Consider the following 20,909-nt stretch of genomic DNA (forward strand, 5'->3'; position numbering starts at 1 on the left):
GCTTCCTATTGCCTTCAAAACAGAATTCATCATTCCCCAAGGTCTGTACCATCACGTGTACTTCATCAGCACCTGGTCCCCTTCAGCCCGAGTCCAGCCACACTGGCCTGCTTGCTGGTCCTCTTTTTGGCTGACCTCTTCGGGCCCTTCCTGGACCTCTATTCTGGCTCATCAACCCACCGCAGCATTCCTCCACTTTGTTATCCCCAGGTCTGCTCAATGCCACACGTAGAGATGCAACCTCTCCCCCAACAAGTCGCTCACGTTTGTATTACCCTGTTTATTTTCTGTGCAGCCAATATTTTTCTTGGTCCACAGCGATGATATTCACCCACTTGTGGACGCGTGTGTTATGTGACTCCTCTTCCATTAGGATGTAAATGACACTGGGGCAGACCGATCCTTGGCAAATTGCGTTCATCTCTGTACCACCCACACCTAAGACAAGGTCTGTTGAACACAGATCCTCTCTCCTCCCCGAGGCCATGGCGCCTTGCACTTAGGAGATCATCAGTAATGGCCAAATACTGTTTCAGTCTTTGCAAAATCCTTGCATCAGAAGCCGGCATGGTGGCACAGGCTTGTGATCCCAGCATTCGGGAGGCTGAGACAGGAGGTTCCAGGTTCGTGGCCAGCCTCAGCTACTTAGTGAGGCCCTGGCAACTTAGTGAGATCCTGTTTCAAAATAAAGAATAAAAAATAGGGCTGTGTAGATCCAAGGTAGAATGTCCTTGGGTTCCATCCCCAGTACCAAAAAAATAAATAAATAAATAAATAAATAAATAAATAAATAAATAAATCCTTGCATCAGGTTGGAGATATAGCTCAATGGTAGAGCCTTAAGGGCAAGACTGAACCCTGGGTTCAATCTCCAATACATTAAAAAAAAGTAGGATATATATTCCTGCACCAGGGTGATGGTTACTGCTGCCATTTAGCACTGGTGAGGCTGGGAGAACATCTTGAGACCTATTGGGAGGAAAGGGCCCCATCCTGCTTCACCCCACACTTGTAGGCTGTCAACCTGTGCGGGTGCCTGGGGGTCATCGGTGCCAGGCTCAAGCCGAGGTGGACTGTTGGGTGGAACCATCTATTTTACTTCCTCCTTCACTCTCCTGTGCAAACTGCTCATCTTTCCTACTGCTCTTACTTATGACCTGTCAGCTTGATAACAGGCACGGTTTCTTCTGTGGCATGCTCATTTTAATAACATCCACCAAAGACTCAGGTTTCTTGACAGGCAGAGCCAAAAATAAAAAATGCTTTCCTTTCCTAAAAGTATCTGAAATCCCAACCCTCATTTAGAGAATCCCTGCCCTTTTGCTCCTTTTCCCATAAGTGGTCTAAGGACATCCTTCTCTTTCTGGAAGAACGCTCAATTCAAGATACGCTCTGTGTTTCCTCAAAAGTGTCAACAGACCACATGTACACAGGGTGGTGCTGGGCTGTGTCTTGCTTTCCACAGAGGGGACTTTGAGCTGGCCTGCTGGGTGTGGTCCGTCTAACTGAACACAGGCTGCTTTCATTTCTCATTTCCCTTTAAATTAGTTCTGCTCGACAAGTAATTATGCAGTCCCACCATGCAGGTACCAGCTAAGTCCTGGGGACACAGATGTGGAAGACCCAGGCTACCCTCAAGGAATTCAGTGCTTAGAGATGGAGAGAAGAGAGATACATGAACAGAGATACACAAGGGGATGTGGGTGTATAAGGAGTGGTAAAAGAAGGCACAGAGGAGACAATACAGGCCAGGGCGAGGTCAGGTAAGGCTTTCTGGAAGAGGTGAGCTCGCCCTGGGCCTTGAATGGTGCATGGAGGTACTGGAAGAGCATGCGCAGAGAATCTGTCTCTTCCCTCCTCCTCCTTGATGGCCATAGGAAGTACCTTCCAGCCCCTGGCTACTTGGCAGAAAATCTTCTCTCACCTTTAACCCCCACTGCAGACCTCAGGGTCACAAGATGCCCCTGTCCACTGGTTAACATCCACCCCGGCTTATGAACAATTGAATAATTCCCTGGAAACGGCTTACTTTGTTCTCTGTGTCTGAGAGGATGATGTCCTGCTGAGTCACGATTTCCATGGGACTGGTCAGGAACAGGTCCTCTTCCGAGCTAGCCTCTCCACTGCCTGCCTTCTTCATGGGGATGGCATTGGATGGCCGCTGCCCAAACTTGATATTCTTGCCCAAATGTCGCTAGAGAGAAACAAAGAGAAGATGTTCAGAAGGCAGTGAAGCAGCCCGGATGACCCAAGCAGGTTCCCCGGCATAGCTGGGAAGCACCGAGGCATCGCTGTGCACAGCTGCCATCCCCTCTCAGAGCTGTGCCAGGAGCCACAGGCAGCCTGCGGGGAGCTGCTGCGCTTCCCAGGCTCCTGTCCTTTCCCAACTACGAGCTCGGAGTTTTGTTTTGTTTCATCCAGTTTTCTCTTCAGTGGAAATGCTAACATTTTCTAGTGGGTAACAGGACCATATTTTAAACCCAAAAGTTGGAATATGTTTTTGACTTTTGATTAGCCTACAAACCTAAAGCCTTCTGTTTTGCTTTGCATAACTGGGGATTAAACCCAGGGCTTCACCCAGGCTAGACTCTTCCATTGAGCTCTCCCACCAAGTTATATTCTTAGCCCTTCTTTAAAAGCACAAAAATGGTATGGAAAACAGTTACATGAAATGTAGAAACCACTGCAGGCAATTAAAACTCTTAAGGTGAGTGTAACATGGGAAACTTCCAGCTCTTCGGGACGCTTCTGCCATTGCCTCCCCCACCAGCACCTAGCTTGTGACCCCAGGGCCTCATCCTCTGGTCACAGTGGGTCACAGCCAAGGTAAAGAAGGTCCCAGGGTCTGCAAGTCTTTCCTTGATCAATGCCAAAATCAGACGAGGGATGGAACATTCCAGACTTATTTGCTTTACTGCAGGTGCACATCATGAGAAAGGGGACCAAAAGGACCAAGGGAGAGAAGGGCCAAGGAAAGGTTGATTACTGGAGGGCAGTAGCTAAAAGGAGAGGGAGAACGGAGCAGGAAAACACAGCAGGACTAGGAAGATAGATTGGATTTAGCATTTGGAATTACAAAAAGGCCAGATTAGAAAAGAAAAAAAAAATATCTCCTGGTGTTGAGCAGTTTCTCTGAGGGGTAAAATCTCCCCTGGCTGAGAACCACTGCTCTACTTGAGTTTCATGGTCCTTATACGCCTAAAAAAATCTCTGATATTTATCTTTAATCTGGCTAATATTTAACCCCACAGAACATGGGCAATTTACTCTAATTCCCTCACTTTGCAAAAAATGGGCAGAGGTGTGGTGGGGAGAGGGACCGGCCCCAGCTTCTGGGAAGAGTGAGTGGCCCAGAGGAATCTGAACTCGGGTCTTCTAAGATCACACTCGGGGTATTTTCATTGCACTTCATTGGCTCTCATAACTTGGCCACTGTACTTCCTTCTTGCAGGATCAGTTATATAAAGAGACGATGCAGCATTTTAAATGCTTGTCTGAAGTTCCTGGCACAAGAATCCCTTGAGGGAAATGCCCTGCCGCCCTTAGAACGCAATGGTACCAAATCCACCCACGCGCACCCAGCTGCCCCCCAGCCTGGCCTGGCGAGCAGGAAGGCTGCAGACACAGGGCAGGGAGGAGAAGCCTCTCCCCGCGCCCCAGGCACCCTGCATGCCAAGTTGGGAGCCGCAGGGCAAGGGCTAATATTAGGTCCCCTGGTGTGGCAGCCTGAGCCCGGTTCCCCCAGCCCCACAGGAAAGGAGCGCACATCAAAAGCCCGAGTTCAGCCAGGGAGGACAGTTGCAGCAGCCTGAGAGGGGTGCGGGAGGCAAAGGCTAAAAAGGGGTGTCTTCCAAAACAGGTCCAGCAGGAAGCAGCAGGTTAGTGTCTGCTCTAAGCGGGTCAATTAGCAGGCACGGTTAGAACAGCCGATGCAGTCAGACAGGACAAGGGGTCACAAAGCCGTAGGCCCGCCGCACTCTGCCCGTGGGGAGGAGGTGGCCGCCTGGACAGAAGGCGCGAAGGGTCCTGTGTCTTCCGGAGCTAGCCTTCCCTTGGAGGGTGAGCCAAGAGCTGGCAACTGTTCCAAATTCCCTCTGGCTAGGGACATCTCCTGTTGGCAGGGTCTGCTGTTTGCCACTACTTCTAAATGACTGAGATGAGGCCTGCCTTTCTTTCTCTCTCTCTTTCTTTCTTCCTTTCTTTCTTTCTTTCTTTCTTTCTTTCTTTCTTTCTTTCTTTCTCTTTCTTTCTTTCTTTCTTTCTTTCCCTTCCTTCCTTCCCTTTTTATTTTTATTTTTTTGTGCTGAAGATTGAATGCAGGGACATTTCACCTCTGAGCTACATCTCCAGCCCCTCCTCCTTTTTTTTTTTTTTTTTTTTTTTACTTTTGAAACAGAGTCCTGCTACTTGGCTAAGGGTCTCATTAAGTTGCTGAGGCTGGCCTCAAACTTGTGATCCTCCTGTGTTAGCCTTCCAAGTACTATGATTACAGGTGTGCACCACCGTGCCTGTCTGGATGTTTCCTTATTTATTTATTTATTTATTTATTTTCATTATTTTGCGAGTCTGGGGATGAAACTCAGGGGCATTCTACCTCCAAGCTACACCCCTGCCCTATTTTTTTATTCTTTATTTTGAAACAGGGTCTCACTAAGTTGCGCAGGGCCTCACCAAGTAGCTGAGGCTGTCCGTGAACCGCGATCCTCTGGTCTCAGCCTCTCGAATGCTGGGATTACAAGCGTGCGCCACCACGCCTAGCTGGTGTTTCTTTTTTTTAATGGATACATAATAGTTGTAATATTTATACAGTACAGAGTGGTATTTCATTACATGTCTACAAGGTGTAATGATCCAACCAGGGTAACTGGCAAATCCATCACCTCAAATATTTAGCATATATTTACAAGTTTTTCTTTTCAAGCTATTTTGAAATATGCAATAAATTATTGCTAACTTTGTAATATTTCAATACATGTATATAATGTGTAATGATTACACTGGGGTAATAGCATATATATCACCTCAAATGCATATCATTTCTTTGTGTTGGGAATATTCAAAGTTCTCTTTTCTAGCTGTTTTAAAATATACAGTAAATTACTGTTAACTGTAGTTACCCTACAGCTATAGAACACTAGGACCTATTCCTCCTACTACCTGGAAGGCTGTTTCAGCTGAACAACTATTGTACCTACAATAGAAAGGATAATTCCTTAATGCACTTCTTGGCCTAACACTTTAATACCATTTAACTAGGATTGTTGCCACCATCACAAAAAAGAGCCCTTATTAAATACCGATGTTGGCCCATCATGGTGCTTCAGAGACAAGAAGGAATGTGGCAAAATATGATCACAGTCTAGATTGAAATAAAGTCTAAAGACAGGACTATTGTGGCTATAAATGGGAAAGGAAAGAGAACATGAGAAGAAAAAAAAAAGTAGATGAAATAAAAATAGCAACAATGCAGTCCCATGAGTTGGGAAGTGGAAAAGGGCTGTTAAGAAATGAGGTAGAAGCCGGGTGTGGTAGGGCACACTTGTAATCCCGGTATACTTGGGGGGCTGAGATGGGAGGACTGCAGGTTTGTGGCTAGCCCCAGAAACTTAAGTGAGTCCCTGTTTCAAAATAAAAAACAAAAAAATAGAGATGGAGCTGGAGCTTGGAGGTAGAATATGCCTGGTTTCCATCCCCAGTACCTCAAAAAAAAGAAGAAAGAAGGAAGAAAGAAAGAAAGAAAGAAAGAAAGAAAGAAGGGAGGGAGGGAGGGAGGGAGGGAGGGAGGGAGGGAGGAAGGAAGGAAGGAAGGAAGAAAGGAAGGAAGGAAGGAAGGAGGTAGAGCCAGGCGTGGTGCCATATGCCTATATTCCCAGTACTTAGGAGGCTGGGACAGGAGGATCAAAGGTTGAGGCCAGGTTCGGTAATGTAACAAGACTCAGCAACCTAGTGTGACCCTGTTTCAAAAATGAAAAAATAGGGGCTAATTGGGTGATATGTGTATGTATGTCTACACAAGTCTTGTATCCCATTAAGATGTATGAATACAATGCACCAATAAAAATTTTTTTAAAAAAGGGCTGGGGGTGTAGTTTAGAGCTAGAATATCCCTGGGTTCAAAAGAAGAAAAAAGAGGGAGGGAAAGAAATGAAATAGAAATGAGGTAGAGAAATAAAAACGTAGATTGAGAAGAAGGTGCTGGGACAGAGGTAAGTTGAATGGAAGCAGAGGAAGATGACCCAGGAAGAGCTCAGGGCCAGACCTCAGTTACAGCACTGGGGAAGCTGGGACAGAGGGGAGAGGGCAGGAGCGACAACGTGTGTGTACGTCAAAGCGGTGATTCACGTCATGGCTGTGTTCGTCCTGGCAGAAGGATGTACACAGCTGCCTTTGAGGATGTAAAGGTGAATCTTAGTGCAGAAGCTGATTTGGAATTTTCTCAGAGAAAAGAGATTGAGGCTGGGGGGCAGGAGAGCCAGGGTGGGGGCACTGAGGGGCAGGAAGGGGAAGGATGTCGTGATTCCCAATGGAGTCGCACCCACTGTCACACACACCCTCACGCGGTCACAAGGCCGGGCCGGACCTGAGGTCAAGGCTGTGGGGACTAATCCTCGGGCACCTGCGGGCAGGGCTCTGGCTCCCATAGGCTTCCCCCAACGGTCCTCCTCCTAATGCCTCCCTCAGCAGACTCAAAGGAGCCTGGGTTGTTGTGACATTTGGGAGATGTATGGACAATAAAAGGTTCCTGCTAAAACCTATTTGGCAATCTTGAGTATCATGTGAATCGAATGCTGGATAAATGTGGCTTTTTTGTTACTTTAATTTGCCCACTATTCAGGCCCAGTCATGAGCGGAGCTAAGTTAGAAATGAGCAATCACCGAACTGCAGACTGTGATGAGGAGGCCGCCCCCGAGTTCAGTGAGATGAACCCCGGCACCCCCCTCCCCCGCCTTAAGAAGAGGCCCCGATCTCTGTCTATATACACGCTGCAATTATAACTGTGTCTATACCGAGTGCCTCACGCTGCCGGGTATGAATGAAGCTACTGTTGAGACTGGAATGTGAGCTCAGAGGAGCTATATTTTATTCATTTAAATCGGGCCATTTTATTGTAATGTGGAATGCCAGAAAACGATGTGACAGGAATGCACATCCATATTTATGAGGCCAGTTCCCGTGGTGTGGGAATGCCAGGCGCAGCGCCCTCACTGCCAGTGCCTAGAAGTTTCTGGATTTTCCAAGGCCATTCTTTGTGTGTTGTGATGGCTATTGAACCCAGGAGCATGCTACTTCTGATCTACACCTCCTGTCCTTGTAATTAATGAATTTTTTAAAATTTTCAAACAGGGGTTCACTATGATGCTGAAGCTGGTCTCCAACCTGAGACCATCCTGTCTTAGCGCTAACTTCCAAGTCCTGGGACACAGGCGTGCGTCACCATGTCTGGCTTTGCAGTGACTCTTTAGACTGTGTTTGTAAGAGTAAAGCAGAGAACAAATAAAGCTACTGTCTTCTTGAGCAAACTACAGATACTTACATTGTTAAAACAAATTTTAAAAAAAGGAGAGAAAGAAAACATATTTAAAGACATTTGCTCTAGGAAGAAGTGGTTACGAGTTTTTATTCTTTGTGTCTTTTACAGCTGAGTTAGATGACAAGAATCCTGGAATATATGCTTTCTGGTGTGTGTGTGTGTGTGTGTGTGTGTGTGTGTGTGTGTGTGTGTGTGTTACTGGGGATGGAATCCAGGGACATTCTACCTCTGAGCTACACTCTCAACTCTGTTTTATTTTTATTTTGAAACAGGGTCTCGCTAGATTGCTGAGAGTCTCACTACTTGCAAATGCTGTCCTTAAACCTGTAATCCTTCTATCTCAGACTCCCAAGTACTGGGATCACAGGCATACACCTGGTGCTTTTTAGCATTTTTTTTTTTGTGTGTGTGTGTGTGTGTGTGATGCTGGGGATTGAACTCGGAAGCATTCTACCTCTGAGCTACACCCTCAGCTTGATTTTTTATTCTTTATTTTGAAACAGGGTCTTACTAAGTTGCAGAGAGCCTAAGTAGCTGAGGCTGGCTGTGAACCCAGATCCTCCCGTCTCAGCTCCCAAATGCTGGGATTAGAAGCGTGTGCCACCACACGTGGCTGCTTTTGGGCATTTTTAAGTGAAATCCAGCTTAGTGGGAGATACTAGCTATTAAGGATGGAGGTTTCCAAATAATCCATGGTACAAAGAGACTGAACATCTCCCACAAAAATGTAGTATAGTTTTAAAAATTACCTGCAGGCTTTGAGTCTGATAGCACTGAGTTTTATCATCAGTTGGGACCTACCTTACAGCCTGGCCTGATCGCAGATAAGCAGGCGCCCTCCCTAGTCCTGCTTCTGGGAGCTGTGCGTAATGGCGAGGTCTTGCAGTCCAAGTGCAATGCAGGTCCACACTCACACAGCCGTCCTGTGCAGCAGCAGGTGCGCAGTGATTCGCTACAGAGGACAGGTCTGAAGAACCTGAGAGGCCTTCCAGAATAGCCACCACTCAACCCCTTCCTCCAGTTTCTAAGTGGGGGTGAGTGTCAGAGGAGTGGAGTTAAACGGCCTCACCCAAGGCCACAAAGCCACGTGGTGGTGGGGGGGGCCTGGGGTGCACTTTATTTTATTTTCTCACTGGTCATGAAGCAACTGGCTTCTTATGTGCAGTGTCTTCAAAAAGGTTATTGCTTTTGTCCCCATAATGGTGTGTCCTGGATATTAAAATGTGTTCTCATTTTGCACGGGTATTGTTTGTATACTCAGAACAATAGGCATTTTTTTCTTTTAAGAGGTTAAAATGTTTGCCATGAAAGTTTTAGCAGGTGGGAAATTGACATTACTCAGGAAAGGGCTGGCTGAATTATGCTACTTTCCCTTTTCTTGTTTTGTGGGTCGGGGGGTGGGATGGAACCCAGGGACATTTGACCTCTGAGCTACACCCCCGCCCTATTTTTTTATTTTTTATTTTGAAACAGGGTCTCACTAAGTTGTAGAGGTCTTCACTAAGTAGCTGAGGCTGGCTGCAAACTGCGATTCTCTGGTTTCAGCCTCCCTAATATTGGGATTACAAGTGTGCGCCCTTCTCTACTCAGAGATGCTAACAGCTACCAGTACTACATAGGACAGCTCAGGTGAGAAGACCATGTGGGGACACTAGAGGGCAACCTTTCCAAGTCAGTAATCTTGACACTAGCTCTTTTGTGGCTGGCAAGGGCTCAAAGGGCCAAGCAGTTCCTTAAGTCATGGGGAAAGTGGCTTTGCGGGGTGTGTGTGTGTGTGTGTGTGTGAGTGTGTGTGTGTGAGTGTGTGTGTGTGTGTGTGTGTTGAAATAGCATTCCAGTAGAAACCTCATTTCAAAAGAATATCTTAATAATAGTGGTCTTAGTAATAGTGGCTAATTAGATGGTCAGGAGATTTACTATAAAAAGGAATTATCCATTCCTTATTTCCTTTTTTCTTTCTTCTTCTTCTTCTTCTTCTTCTTCTTCTTCTTCTTCTTCTTCTTCTTCTTTTTTTTTTTTTTTTTTTTTGTAATGGGGATTGAATCCAGGGGCATTCCACCTCCAAGATACACACCCAGTCCCATTTTATTTCTTATTTGGAAACAGGGTCTCTCTAGGTTGAGGCTCACTACTTGCTGAGGCTGCCCTTGAACCTGTGATCCTCCTGTCTCAGCCTCCCAAGTCTAGAGATTACAGGTGTGCACCACCACACCCAGCTCATTCCTTCTTTCTTTTAAAAAACATACACATATACACAAAGACAATTCCGGACGTAAAAACAAACATGCCTCAGACTAAATTCTCTTGTTCCATGCTGGAGTTGACAAGGGGGCAGTCCTTTATGCTGTTCTAAGCATCAACACCAGCATAATATCATCATGGAAAAATGCAAAGCACTCATGCAAGTTAATAAGATGACTACTATTTCTGCGACTTACCAGGAACATACTGCTTAGTCGACTGAAAAAAAAAAAGCACAATCTTTTGGGGGTGATACAGTTACATCTCAGGTCACTCCAAAATCACATTTGCTATGATCATGGCCATCCCCACTCCCTCCCTGAAGAGCAAAGCCTTTTACATTAAAAAAAAAAAATCACGGAAGAGCTGAAAGAAGGCTTGTGAATCCATGCAGCAGAAGTAAAATTAGGCAGACCTCCTGATAACGGAAAATCGGAGTACTCAAAGAGTGAGACTGCTTTACTCACATTTTTCTTCTTGTGTTAACAGAACTGTAGCTTCAGGGAAGTTAGTTGTTTTATGTTTTATTAATTAACAAGATCAGATTATTTAAAAGCATGCATTATTGTTAGCACGAATCACAAGCACTCGCATATTTTTATAAAATTTCTATATTTTCTTTCCCTTGTGTATGTGTGTGTTTGTGCTACAGATTGAATCCACAGGCATTGTATCTCCAAAGTATACCCCCAGCTCTATTCTTTTTTTTTTTTTTCTAAACAGGGTCTCTCAAGTTGCTAAAGCTGGCCTTGAATCTGTGATCCTCCTGTCTCAGCCTCTCCAATACTGAGATTTCAGGCATATGCCACCATGCATGGCTATATTTTCTTTTCTTTCTTTCTTTCTTTTTTTTTTTTTTTTTTTTGTATGGTACTGGGGATTGAACCCAGGGGCATTCTACCTCAGAGCTATACCCCAGCCCTATTTTTTTATTCTTTATTTTGAAACAGTTTCTCACTAAGTAGCTGAGGCTGGCTATGAACCTGTGATTCTCCTGTCTCAGCCTCCCAAGTACTGGGATTACAAGCATGCACCACCACGCCTGGCTCACGGCTATATTTTCAATACTTCACAATTACATATTCTTTTTTACTACCCTAAATCCTTTTTGGAGTGGCAGACACACATGCTGTGATGTCACAGAGTGATTATCAGCTAAGCACAACAGGTTGTTATCTATTTTTTAAAGAACTTCTACACACACAGAATTCTGCATGTCATTCCTCTTTTTAGATATGATGCCCCAGGTGTGGTTGCGCATGCTTATAATCTCAGCATTTGGGAGGCTGAGAGGGAAGGATCACGGCTGTAGCCAGTCTCAGCTACTTAGCAAGGCCCTCTGCAACTTAGTGAGACCTGTTTCAAAAAAAAGAATAAGAGCCGGGCATGGTGGTGCACGCTTGTAATCCCTGCACTTGTGAGGTTGAGACAGGAGGATCGCACAGGTTGGAAGCCAGCCTCAGCTACTTAGTGAGGCTCTCAGCAACTTAGTGAGACCCTGTTTCCAAATAAAGTATAAAATAGGTCTGGGAGTATATCCTGGAGGTAGAAAGCCCTTGGGTTCCACTCCCAGTAGCACCAAAAATAAAAATAAAAATAAATAAAGAATAAAAAATCAGACTAGGGGTGTAGCTCAAAGGTAGAATGCCCCTGGGTTCCATCCCCAGTACCATACACACACACACACACACACACACACACACACACACACACACACACAATAGGAATATGAAGAGCCATGGTTTCAAATCTAAGAAATCGAAAGAGTCAAAGGAGTTGGTGGGTCAACTACTCGTGCCCACCACCTATCCCCTCTTCTCCACTGTTTAAGTAGTGGCAGCGTGCTTTTTCTTCAGTCTAGAAACCAGTCTGAGAGCCAGGCAGCTAGAACCAAGTGTGGACCTGCTTCGGGAAGGCTGGGGCTTGAAGACAGGCCTGGACTGGCTCTGCGGGCCTGGGCAGCAGTGGCTGCGGACACAGGATCTAGGCAGGACTGGGTGTGCCTCCAGGGTGTGGCTTCCCCGCCTCGTGCTACCTTTGGTGGAGTGTGTGGAACAGGTCGTAAAATACAGAGCTCAAGCTCAGGAGAAGCAAGAACAGCTCAAGAAAATAGAAAAATAACCCTTCTGAGTACAATGCTTCATGGTCTCAGTAGCTACTCAGGCAGCTGTTCCTTGTTTTCTTTTCCTCCCTCTTTCTTTTGTTCATTCATTCATTCATTCATTCACTGCTTAGACTTGCAGACAGATGGGACTCCATGGCCCATCTGTTCAAAATCTGCGTAGCCTCCAAGCATTTCCATCTCAGAGAAGTGCCCGCGTAGGCATTGCTCTCTGGGAGGGGATTCTACCAGGCAGGGGGGCAAATCCGCACACCCAGACCCCAAGTGTCTTCGCTCTTCTTGCCCTGGGTTCCCTAGTACTTCAGCCACATTTGGCAAGGGGTTTATTTTCATTATTAGGGAGTCAGTGTCCCTGAGTCCCACTACGCAGTGTCAACAGGAGGCAGTGTGTGGCGTTCCTTTAAGATAAGGTGTCTGTGCAACCAGGCGTACAAACACAGCAGAACAACAGTGTCACCTTTCACTGGTGAAGGGGGCCTGGAAGTGAACACGTGCTGGGCTGACTCCATACACAGCAGCCCTGAGGAGGGACTGGGGTCCACCTGATGGTTAGTTGCTCCTCCCCCCGATCTGAGCACAGAGCTTCAGAGTTTCGCTTGGGCACTTGTCTTTACATCCAGTTAAAAAGGAAGGAAAAAGGTAAAGGAAAGGTGGGGGCAGGTGGCACAGGTGGGCACAGTGAGGGGTACAGACCAGTCCTCACAGGTGGATGGGGAGCTTCCAGAGAACTGAAGCAGTTTGAGAAAGCAAAGCTGCTCACAGGAGCAACCCTGGACCAGGGCTCCAGGACCATTGGGGCTTGGCCCCTCCTTCCCTGCAGGCCGGCCCATCCTGTGGCTCTGACCTCCCAGGCTCCAGCTGTCTTACCTGAAGAGTTTTGACTTTGCCCAGGATGTTGTCCTGTGACATTGCTTGAACTGTCTGCTCACTTTCTGCTCCCCCATCAGGGATAAAAATACTGTCATGGGAAAACGCCCGGGTTCCCATAGAATAGTTGAAGGACCTGGAATGCAAATCATGGGCTTCATTTTATTAGGATGATAAATTTCTTTTGGCAATTCAGTTTTCCGTTCTTTCTGGCCTGAGGGACTCCACCCATATTCCCTGTCTCTTTGAGAAAGCACCTCCAGCGCTGCGGCCCTTCCTGCTGGGGTCAGCCAAGAGCTGGGTAGACGAGAGGTTCCCACAGGCATGGGGGCTCACGGCTCGACACAGCTCTGGTTCAGAGCCACTCACTGAGAGAACTCAAGGCAGCCATTTATTTGTGGAGGACCTAAGGCAGAGGCACTGCAGAACTTTTAACTGTAGGAGCCTTTCCCAGCTAAGATGTTCTTATCAGTTTGGTCCCAGTAAACCTTTCCAACCAGCATTTACTAATAACACACAGGCCTAGAGGGAAAAGGCAAGAGTTGCTTCCATATCACAATCATATTGGGAGAAAGATATACACATCAGAAGCAAAGACTTTGGAAGAGGAACAGAACTGCTGATACACAGTTACGTTACTCTTCTGAGGAATTGTGGTGGCAGTGGGTGGAGCTCTCTTGGGAGCCTGGTAAGTTCTCATGAGAGTGGATATGAAAGATCCAGCCTGGCCCCTCCCCATGGAGGGTTCCTGTCTTGTGGTGGTGTACATCCTGCCAGGATGCCATGGGCCATGAAGTGATGTAGCCGGGAGGGCCTTTGCCATAGATGGTGCCATACTGTTTGGACTTTCAGCCTCCAAAACTATGTAAGTTAAGCCGGGTGTGGTGGCTCACACTTGTAATCCCAGTACTTGGGAGGCTGAGACAGGAGAATCACAGATTCAAAGCCAGCTTTAGCAACTTAGCAAGGTTCTCAGTAACCTACTGAGACCCTGTTTCCAGAGAAAGGGGGGTGGGGAGAGAGAGAGAGAGAGAGAGAGAGAGAGAGAGAGAGAGAGAGAGAGAGAATGAATACCAACTCTTCTTTTTGGTCATACTGAGGATTGAACCATTGAGCCCAGGGTGCTCTGTCATTGAGCTATATCCCCACTTCCCCTTTTTAAATTTTATTTTGAGAAAGGGTCTGGTTAAGTTGCCCAGGCTGACTTCAAATTTTCCTGCCTCAGCCTCATGAATCACTAAAATTACAGGCATGCACCAGGACTTCTGCCTAACATGAAGCATCATCAGTGTGGAATTCAGGAAGAGGAATCTATAGGAGAAACTCCTTACTTGATCTTGTAAACAAATTTATCTCTGGGAAAGAATACCTGTTGAGGCTGCCAGAGACTCATGGGACAGGAGAGCAGCTCACCCTCGCTTGGCAAGGTGGCACATTTCCCTGAAGCTAGGCAATGTGGGAAGCTCTCAGAGGGTCAAGAGGCACCACTTCTGCCTCCCCATCCCAGAAAGGGGCCTGAGCTGGAGCTCCCCAGTGACCAAGTGCATGAGAGAACAGCCCTCCTGCAGGTTCCTCAGTGCTCAATTACAGAATACAGTGGCAAGGTCGATGGGCAGCTACACTGTCACCTGCCCAAGTCTGGACTGAGCTGGGAAGACTGGTGACCAAAGCATATCACTTAAGTGACCAAACTATAAGGAACATGGTGAAGAGCATTTGAGGTTTAGAATCAAAGAGCCTCCTGCCTGTGTGAATTTTGGCAACAACACAACTAACAAACCAACCAACCAACCAATCAACCAACCAGTCAACCAACCAACCAACCAACCAATCAACCAACCAACCAATCAACCAACCAACCAACCAACCAACCAACCAACCAATCAACCAACCAGTCAACCAACCAACCAACCAATCAACCAACCAACCAATCAACCAACCAACCAACCAACCAACCAACCAACCAACCAACCAAGCTTTAGTTTGATGAACACTCTGGATGTTGAGTTTTAATTTCATTACTTCATTTAATTCTCATTGCTACCATTGTGTTAAGAGATGAAACTCAGGGTAAATAACCCCAACTAAAGTCATTCTAGTTGAAATAGTAGAGTGAGAAACAGAACTCATACCTGCTGGGTATAACCCCATGCTAACCAGCTACCATGTGCTAAAAAATTTGGCAAGGCTTAGAGTACTGTCACACAAGACTAAAAGAGGGTATGGGAGAGGAAGACAGGGTGAAAATGCCAGGCGGGCTGGCACATGGGAGGGTTGAGGATAGGCTAGTGGTTAAGCATTCAGCTAAATAACACAGGCCTCCAGCCAGCAGTAGCTCATCTTATGAAATCTGACACATGGTTTAAGAAAATATGAAAGGAAATGAAATATGTTGACATCTCCCTATCCTCAGAGAATGTGTGACTTATATTACAAAGTGAACTTCCAGGTTCACCCAAAGATGCCATGAAATAAACTTTTTGGAGAATGGAATCAAATCTCTTAATATTCTGTGATTTAGCTTCTCTCTTGAACTCCTTGCTATGATTTAGATGACAGGAGAGGTTTTCTGGTTTGTTCGTTTGTTCCTTCCTTCCACTCTCCTTCCTTCCTTCCTTTCTTCCTTTTGTGATGCTGGAGATTGAACCTAGGGATATTCTACTTCTGAGCTATGCCCCTGGTCCTTATTTATTTATTTATTTATTTATTTATTTATTTATTTTGCGGGTCTGGGGATGGAACCCAGGGGCATTTGACCTCCAAGCTACACCCCCTGCCCTATTTTTTATTCTTTATTTTGAAACAGGGTCTCACTAAGTTGCAGAGGGCCTCACTAAGTAGTAACTGAGGCTGTCCGTGAACTGCGATCCTCCGGTCTCAGCCTCCTGAATGCTGGGATTACAAGCGTGCGCCACCACGCCCGGCAAGCTTTTTTTTTTTTATTTTGAAACAAGGTCTTACAAAGTTATGGAGGCTGGCCTCAAATCAGCAATCCTTCTGGCTAAGTACTGAGATTAAAGTGTGTGCCACCACACCTGGCTAGCTTCATTTCTACATGGTGTTTCTGCAATGGCTTATATACATTTTCAGGCTCTCGATTTTTCCTATAAAGGCGTATATGTCAATGCACAAGTTTATCTTTTATTTATTTTTTATTTTTTTGGTGGTATTGGGGTTCCTGGAAACCCTTCTACCTCCAGGCTACACTCCCAGACCTATTTTTATACTTTTTTATTTGGAAACAGGATCTCTTAAGCCAGCACGACTGGATTCGAACCTGCGCGATCCCCCTGTCTCCGCCTCCCAAGTGAAATTCACATTTTTAAAGCATCAAAGATAGACTTGTGGCCGGGCATGGTGGCGCTCACTTGTAATCCCCGTGCTCGGGAGGCAGAGACAGGAGGATCGTGCAGGTTTGAAGCCAGCCGGGCTGGCTTAAGAGACCCTGTTTCCAAATAAAAAAGTATAAAAATAGGTCTGGGAGTGTAGCCTGGAGGTAGAAGGGTTTCCAGGAACCCCAGTACCACCAAAAAAAAAAAAAAAAAAAAGTCAATTTCACAGTTGTGTGTGAAGAACACATTGATGGCAGGCTAGGTTCCATTCATCCTTTAATGACTCAGTCATGAAGTTTATCATTCCGCTCCTATTATATTTTCCAGGTAGGCTGAGAACTGGCACCCTCTGGCTCTTCTGTGTTGCCCCCAAATGAATTTGACGTCTGCCTATCCTGCACTTCCATGTGATCATTTTAAATAACAGAGTAAAAGAATATTAATAAAAGTAGTTGTGATAATTATAATAATAGAGGTAGTCCCAGTGGTAATAGTAATTCTAACTAAATTTTATTAGGCACTTGAGATGCACCTTGAATGTGTTAACCTCTTTATTATAATATCTAAATCCACTTGACATATAATTTATATGATTTATGAAATATTTAAACCTTATACGATAGACACTATTGTTAAGCTTATTTTATAGATGGGAAAATAAGACATAAACATAGGAACTTGCCATAACTAAAGGGACTGTCTACATGAGAATTCGATCTTGGCCTCTGTACCCTTGGTCTATTTGTCTGTCTTTATGGCAACAACCTTGTACTATATTAATTATGGTAGTTTTCAAATGAGTCTTGATATCTATAGTTTTATGTTTTTCAGCTTTGGTGTTTTGGGCTTTTATCTCAAGATGGTTATCTTGTCTCTACATTTCTACATAAATTTACACACATGCAGACACACACACACGCACACTTTTTGGGTTTCTGTAAATGGCTTATATATATTTTCATGCTCTACAATATTCCTATAAAAGCATATAAGTCAATGCACAAGTCTATTCTTGATGCTTAAAAAACATTAATCAATACCAATGTTGTGTGCTTTGGCTTAATGTCTTTTCAATATTGAATATTTTAATCCATGAATATGAAATATATCTGTGTATTTAAGTCATCTTTTATTTCTCCAAATTTTTTTTGGGTAATTTTCTGTATACATATTTTGACAGATTTAATCCTATATATTTGGTGGTTTTGAGTTCTTGTAATGGTATAGATTAAACTTTTTATTTTTTAAGTTTTTATTGGTAGACTATAAAATACAAGGTTTTTTTTTTTTTTTTTTTTTTTTTTAGTATACTGATCTTGTGACCAGAGACTTTGCTAAGTTTATTTACTAACATATGACCATTTATTCTTTTGGATTTTTCTTTTTATCCTGTATCATGTTTTTTGTTTTTCCCCCCCACTTTTTTCTTTACATGGTGAATTAGCTAGAATAATCATCTAAAACTGAATAGAAGCTGGACGTGGTGGCGCACACTTGTAATCTCAGAGCTTGGGAGGCTGAGACAGGAGGATTGCACAGGTTCAAAGCTAGTCTCAGCTATTTAGTGAGGCTCTCAGCAACTTAGTGAGACCCTGTTTCCAAATAAAATATAAAATAGGTCTGGGAGTGTATCCCAGAGGTAGAAGACCCCTGGGTTCCATCCCTAGTACTGCAAAAATTAAAGAATAAAAATAAAAAATAAAATTGAATAGACATGGTGATGGCGGACCTTATAATGTTTCCAAACCCAGGGAGAAAGCATTCATTATTTCACCATAATGTTAGCTAGAGAATTTTATAGATGAGCTTGTATTGCTGCTTCTTTAAAAAGACATTATCTGCCTTTTATTTATAGTAGATTTTAAAATTCATATCTATTCAGCAATTTTACTCTGGGGCACACAATAATTCCTCCTCCTCCTCCTCCTCCTCTTCCTCCTCCTCCTCCTCCTTCTTCTGATTGAACCAAGGGCATTTTACCTCCAAGCTATACCCCAGCCATTTTTACTTTAATTAATTAATTTTAATTAATTTATTGTGGTAATGGGGATTGAACTCAGGGCATTCTACCTCTGAGCTACACCTCCAGACCTATTTTATTCTTTATTTTTTTGAACAGGGTCTCAGTAAATTGCAGAGGGCTTCACAAATTTCTGAGGCTAGCCATGAACCTGCCATCCCCCTGTTTAAGCTTCCCAAGTACTGGGATTACAAGAGTGCACCACCACATCTGGCTCCGATTTTATTTTTTATTTTGAAAAAGTGTCTCATGAAATTGCTGAGGTTGGCCTCAAATCTGTGATTCTTTTGATTCAGCCTCCAAAGTACTGGGATTACAAGCATGCACCACCGCTACTAGCTTATTTTTGTTGTTGTTGTTTTGAAACAGGGTCTCACTAAGTTGCTGAAGGTCTTGCTGAGTTCCTGAGACAGGCCTCAAACTTGTGATCCTCCTGTCTTAGATTGAGAAGTACTGGGATTCCAGGTGTGCACCATTGCACTGGCTTGTTTCATTTTTGGGGGGAGTACTGGGGATGGAATCCAGGGGCTTTCTACCTCTGGGCTACACTCCCAGACCTATTTTATATTTTGTTTGGAAACAGGGTCTCGCTAAGTTGCTGAGAGCCTCACTAAGTAGCTGAGGCTGGCTTCGAACCTGCGCGATCCTCCTGTCTCAGCCTCCCAAGTGCTGGGATTACAAGCATGCGCCACCACGCCTGGCCAGTTTTTGTTTCATTTTAAAGTAACCGAGAGCCAGGCATAGTACCTCACATCTGTAATCCCAATACTTGGAAGGCTGAGTCAGATCACAGGTTTGAGGCCAACTGCAGCAACTTAGCAAGATCCTGTTGATTGAAAATAGGGCTGGGGTGTAGCTAGGAGGTAGAATGCTCCTGGGTTTAATCCCCACTACCTGTGACCACCCCCCAAAAAAAAGCAACTGAGAAGAAGTAGTGGAGGAGAGGAGTAACTGGCACATTAGTTACATGAATGAACACTCATTTGTAAATAATTCCATTTACATAATTAAAATTAACATTAAGTCTTTGGCAATTCTGTATAATACTTAAAACTGTAGCCGGACATGGCAGCACATGCTTGTAATCCCAGTACTGGGGAGGCTGAGTCAGGAGGATCATAGGTTTATGGCCAGAGTCATCAACTTAGTGAGGCCCTCTGAAACTTAGACCCTATTTCCCAATATTAAATTAAATAGGGCTGGAGTGTAGTTCAGAGGTAGAATGCCCCTGGGCTCAATTTCTAGTTCCCTTCAAAACAAAAACAAAAAAACTACTGTAGTAATCATGATTACCATTGCTGCCTCCAAACAATTTTATGATGTAGACTCTTTTCTCCAAAGGGGAAACTAAGACAAGAGGGAGTGAAAACATTGCCTACAGTTCCAGCGTTTGAGGCAGAGCTGGACTGAAACTGAATAGCCTGCGTGTAAAGATCTAAACCTGAAACTACTCTGTAATAAACAAAGAGCTTGGTGGAATCATTGTCCATAACAGCTGGGAACTACAAATTATATTGGCTGGGAGGCGGAGGGGCAATTTATCACAAACAACACTTTTGCAGAATTCAGCTGGATCTCTTTATGCTTGACATTTAAAGGTCTTTCACCAATCGATTGTAAAGCAGGCCAACCTTACTTCTTCCTACTGCCCTGTGTTATAATGAACCAAGAGACAAGAGGCCCAGAGCCTCATTACTACAACCTGTCCACGGGTTCCTCTTGCTTGGGGGTGAGAAACAGGCGCTCCCTGTGCCATCTTCTCTTGTGCTGAGAACACGGAGTAGTCTCTTGGTCACGAGGAGAGATGTCTAAAGCCCTCTAAGCCCCTAGATTTTTATCCTCTCATTGCAGGACTGTCAGAATAGTCAGATAACTGTCATTTTAATTTGAACAAGATTTGAAGTCTAATGAAAATACGAGTGGTCAAAGCAAGTAAAAAAAGAAAGAGCAAGAGGCCCCTTTGGGAGTTGAGACAATACTGGTCCTGAGGAACGGTTTTTATAAGCCCAGAAGAGAATCACAGCATGAATTAGGACAGAAAAGTGGTCCCTTTGGACTGAGGTCCAAGAAGCAGAAGGCCCTGGGGCCCTAGAAGGCATCTGGCTCACCTACAGACAGAGAGGGCCATGGCCGAGCTGTTGGAACTCTCGTTTCTCTATTTCTGGCTGTGTTGTGTTGTCATTGATATTGTTATTGGCACAAAGATTCAGCTTCTAAACACCCAAAAGAGGCTCCTATAAGCCCAGAAACCAGCTCTTGGTCTAGCCCTCTATGTTGGCTGATTCCTGTGGTCATCTTTCTAACCGCATTGATGAAAGAATAGCTTTGCTCTCCTGGCCTTCCAATCACCTTTTCACCCATTATTAGTATTATTATTGTTGGTATTATTATTGTGTATGTGTGGTACTGGGAATTGAACCCAGGGATGTTCTACTGTTGGACTATAACCCAACCACTTTTAAGTTTTTACTTTGAAACAGGATTCCATTAAGTTGTCGAGGCTATCCCCCAACCTATGATCCTCCTATCACAGCCTCCAAAGCACTGGATTACAGGCGTGCACCACCATATCCAGTTATTAATTTTTTAATTTGACATCTAAACAGCATTCCAGTTCAGATGGACAATCACCTCTCATGACTGTCTAGGTCTCCAGCTACATAGTGAGCCTGCTACTGGGCTATCCCGCTCTCTCTGCAAACTCAATATGAGTACAAACAAACTCATCCATGCTTCCTGTCTTTCTTATATCTTTGTTACTAGTATCCCACAGGCTCTGTACTATATTTTTCTCT

General features: G+C 44.7%; 1 protein-coding gene across 1 annotated transcript in view; it reads right to left on the reverse strand.

Annotated features, from left to right (window-relative positions):
• CRACD (capping protein inhibiting regulator of actin dynamics) overlaps nucleotides 1–20,909 on the reverse strand; it is a gene marked incomplete at both ends in the record, with an annotated part of 120,644 nt that overhangs the window by 16,242 nt on the left and 83,493 nt on the right. The window contains 2 exons of the mRNA XM_080697244.1: nucleotides 2,030–2,194; nucleotides 12,763–12,898. Coding sequence (XP_080553370.1) covers nucleotides 2,030–2,194; nucleotides 12,763–12,898 — 301 coding nt within the window. The remainder of the gene's footprint in view (nucleotides 1–2,029; nucleotides 2,195–12,762; nucleotides 12,899–20,909) is intronic.

The sequence above is a fragment of the Muscardinus avellanarius genome (assembly GCF_963383645.1).
Source record: "Muscardinus avellanarius genome assembly, chromosome: 6".
NCBI lineage: Eukaryota > Metazoa > Chordata > Mammalia > Rodentia > Gliridae > Muscardinus > Muscardinus avellanarius.